This window comes from Equus caballus, chromosome 24 (genome assembly GCF_041296265.1).
Source record: "Equus caballus isolate H_3958 breed thoroughbred chromosome 24, TB-T2T, whole genome shotgun sequence".
Lineage (NCBI taxonomy): Eukaryota > Metazoa > Chordata > Mammalia > Perissodactyla > Equidae > Equus > Equus caballus.
This window is the reverse complement of record NC_091707.1, coordinates 13,538,293-13,541,250: the sequence shown is the minus strand read 5'-3', so window position 1 is coordinate 13,541,250 and position 2,958 is coordinate 13,538,293. Positions and strand designations below refer to the sequence as shown.

Genomic DNA, 2,958 nt, shown 5'->3' with positions numbered 1-2,958 from the left:
AAAATGTTGTTTTGATAATATTAACTCCAGTATTATTTTGCTAATTGCATTTCTAGGAATAACAAGCATACACTGGTTTCCCTGTATTAACTCTCTAATTATCCTAACTTTTCAAAATGGCAATATTTTTATTTTGTTGTTGCTGTTTTCTTTTAATTCTGGTAGGTTTTTTCACTTTGTCTTTGAAATTTTCACTTAATCATTTGATCAATTATTATGTATTTTTTAATTTGCAAACCTTTCTTATTATCTGACACTTTTAAATTAATCTAATAATATATCATGGAATAATAATGTTTCATACTTCTTTAAAGATATGAATCCTGATTTTTAAAAATGTGTTGTCTTTCTGCATTTTCCCAATCACGTGTAACACACTTTATATTTGTGTGGGGTGTGTGTGAATACATGTGTGTGTTTGTGTGTGTATGTGTGCACATTTGTGCATCTTCCTCTTTCATGTTGGGAACTTCCTTAACGTCTGGGAACATTGGGCTCTAACATAATATTTAAGACTAAAACATCACACACTGTGTGGAGCTTGTTCACTTCCTATGTCTCTGGAGGAGAATCCTCCTCCTACCTCCGTGAAGACTGTCAAGGTGCCAAGTCCTTTTTCTCCATTTCAGTAACTGAGCATTTCTCTATCCAAATTCTTTCTTTCAAAGAATCCTGAACTGTTTCATTTCTCACTGTGCCTTTCGCTCACCTGCTGTCTTTTAATTTATAACACATCCAGTTGTTTATCATCATCATAATTGGATTTTAAAAGAGAGAAATGGTAAGTATATATGCTTAAATTCACACACTTATCTAGAACTGGAGATAATTTTAAATACAAAAAAAGGGAAAAATGAATAAGACAAAGTGTCGCAAATCAATGTATAATGTTATATACATGTTAGAGAAGCAGAGAGATAGAAAACATGCTCCAGGGGAGATCTTGAGCAGAGTCATGACAGCCACAATGAGCATGTGTATAGACGTTTGAGTAGAGGGTCTTCTTTAACTGCAGCATTCAGAACCTGAGTGACGAGGCAGAAGAGAATGACTTTGCATAAGTGGAACTTGACAATAACGATTTATGCTATATTTCAGAACAGATGAACCAAGTGATAATACCTGACTTCAGGAAAACTTGACTTGACATTATTGTGAAAAGAAGATTTAAGAAAGATATAAAGCTTCTCAAACAAGAGCTGATAGACTACTTCAATTTTAGACGTAAGTTTTAGGGAAAAATGTGAAAGAAAAAACATCCCTTAAGGGTCATAAACATTTATTGATACTAGAACTCTATAATACATGGGTTTACATACATTTTCTATGCATGAATTTTGAATACAACAACTGATTTTAATGATATCTGAGTTTGTGTAGGGCAGTAAAACATATTTGTCCTAAGGAGGTCAAAATATAAATCTTGTTTTAAAATATTTTAATAGTTTCTTAGAAGACATTTTGGCCACAAATATTCGCATTTTCACGTTTTAATCTCTGGATCAGAAAATAAAGTTTATTTCTCCCAAAATAGATAAGTTCAGTTCTTCATTTAAGACCTACAAAATTTTAAATAATACACAGTCTAAAATATTAAGTTACAAAGAGCTTATAGTTTTATACTCAAATCACTTACTCTTGTGTCTATCTCTAGGAAAAATCATATTAATGCTCCATGGAAAATTATAATCTAACATCAACTGATTTTATTTTATGGGGGTTGTTTCCACTGTCAAAAATTGGCCTGTTCTTCTTCATTCTCGTTGTTCTCATTTTCCCAACGGCTCTGTTTAGCAACTTGTCCATGATTCTCCTCATCTTCCTGGACACCCAGCTCCACACGCCCATGTATTTTTTACTTAGTCAGCTCTCCATCATTGACCTGAATCACATCTCCACCATTGTCCCCAAAATGATTTCTAATTTTCTCTTTGGAAACAAATCTATCTCCTTCATTGGATGTGGGGTTCAGAGCTTATTTTTCTTGACTTTAGCAGGTGCGGAAGCACTGATCTTGACGTCTATGGTGTATGATTGTTATATAGCTGTTTGCTTTCCTCTCCACTATCCCATTCGTATGAGCAAAAGAATGTGTGTGCTGATGATAATAGGATCTTGGATAATGGGCTCTGTCAACTCTTGTGCCCACACCACATATGCCTTCCATATCCCTTACTGTCGATCCAGGGCCGTCAACCATTTCTTGTGCAAGGTCGCGGCCATGTTGACTCTGGCCTGCATGGATACCTGGGTCTATGAGTACACAGTGTTTGTGAGCACCACCCTCTTCCTCGTTTTTCCTTTCATTGGCATTGCATATCCTTATGGCGGAGTTCTCCTTGCTGTCCACTGCATGCACTCAGCAGAAGGGAGGAAGAAGGCCGATTCCACCTGCAGCACCCACTTGACTGTGGTGACTTTCTATTATGCTCCACTTGTTTACACTTATCTACACCCAAGATCCCTAAGATCTCCAACAAAGGACAAGGTTCTGGCTGTCTTCTACACCATCCTGACCCCAATGCTCAACCCCATCATCTACAGCCTGAGAGACAGTGAGGTGCTGGGGGCCCTCAGAAGAGTGATTCAGAGAATCTGCACTGTGAAAATATAGACAGAGCTTTTTGCACGTGTAGCCAGGACTTGGATATAAGTTCATTCATCAGCATACAGGATTAAAAATATTATTTTATGTTTAGGGTACAAGGACCACAATTAATCTAGAGAAGAAGATTATAACTTAGGTCTGGACAAAATTGTCTTGTAAATATACATGCATGTGAGTATATATACATATATAAAATTCTAAGCCTTATCTTTTTTCTTCATGATGCTTTTTCCCATCAATTTCAAATTAATTTCCAAATTAATTTATTTTTGCTGATATGATGTTGATAATTATTGTTTGCCATGCAGCAATGAAAGTAGAAACTAACTGAAGTTGTCAATCAGCATACC

At 35.8% G+C, this 2,958-nt stretch overlaps 1 protein-coding gene across 1 annotated transcript; it reads left to right on the top strand.

The window, feature by feature from the left end:
* The first annotated feature begins 1,675 nt into the window (after positions 1 to 1,675).
* OR2L5G (olfactory receptor family 2 subfamily L member 5G) lies at positions 1,676 to 2,614 on the top strand. Its single transcript, NM_001391755.1, is given in 1 exon segment — positions 1,676 to 2,614. A coding segment is annotated over 1 exon segment (939 nt).
* Positions 2,615 to 2,958: the final 344 nt, after the last annotated feature.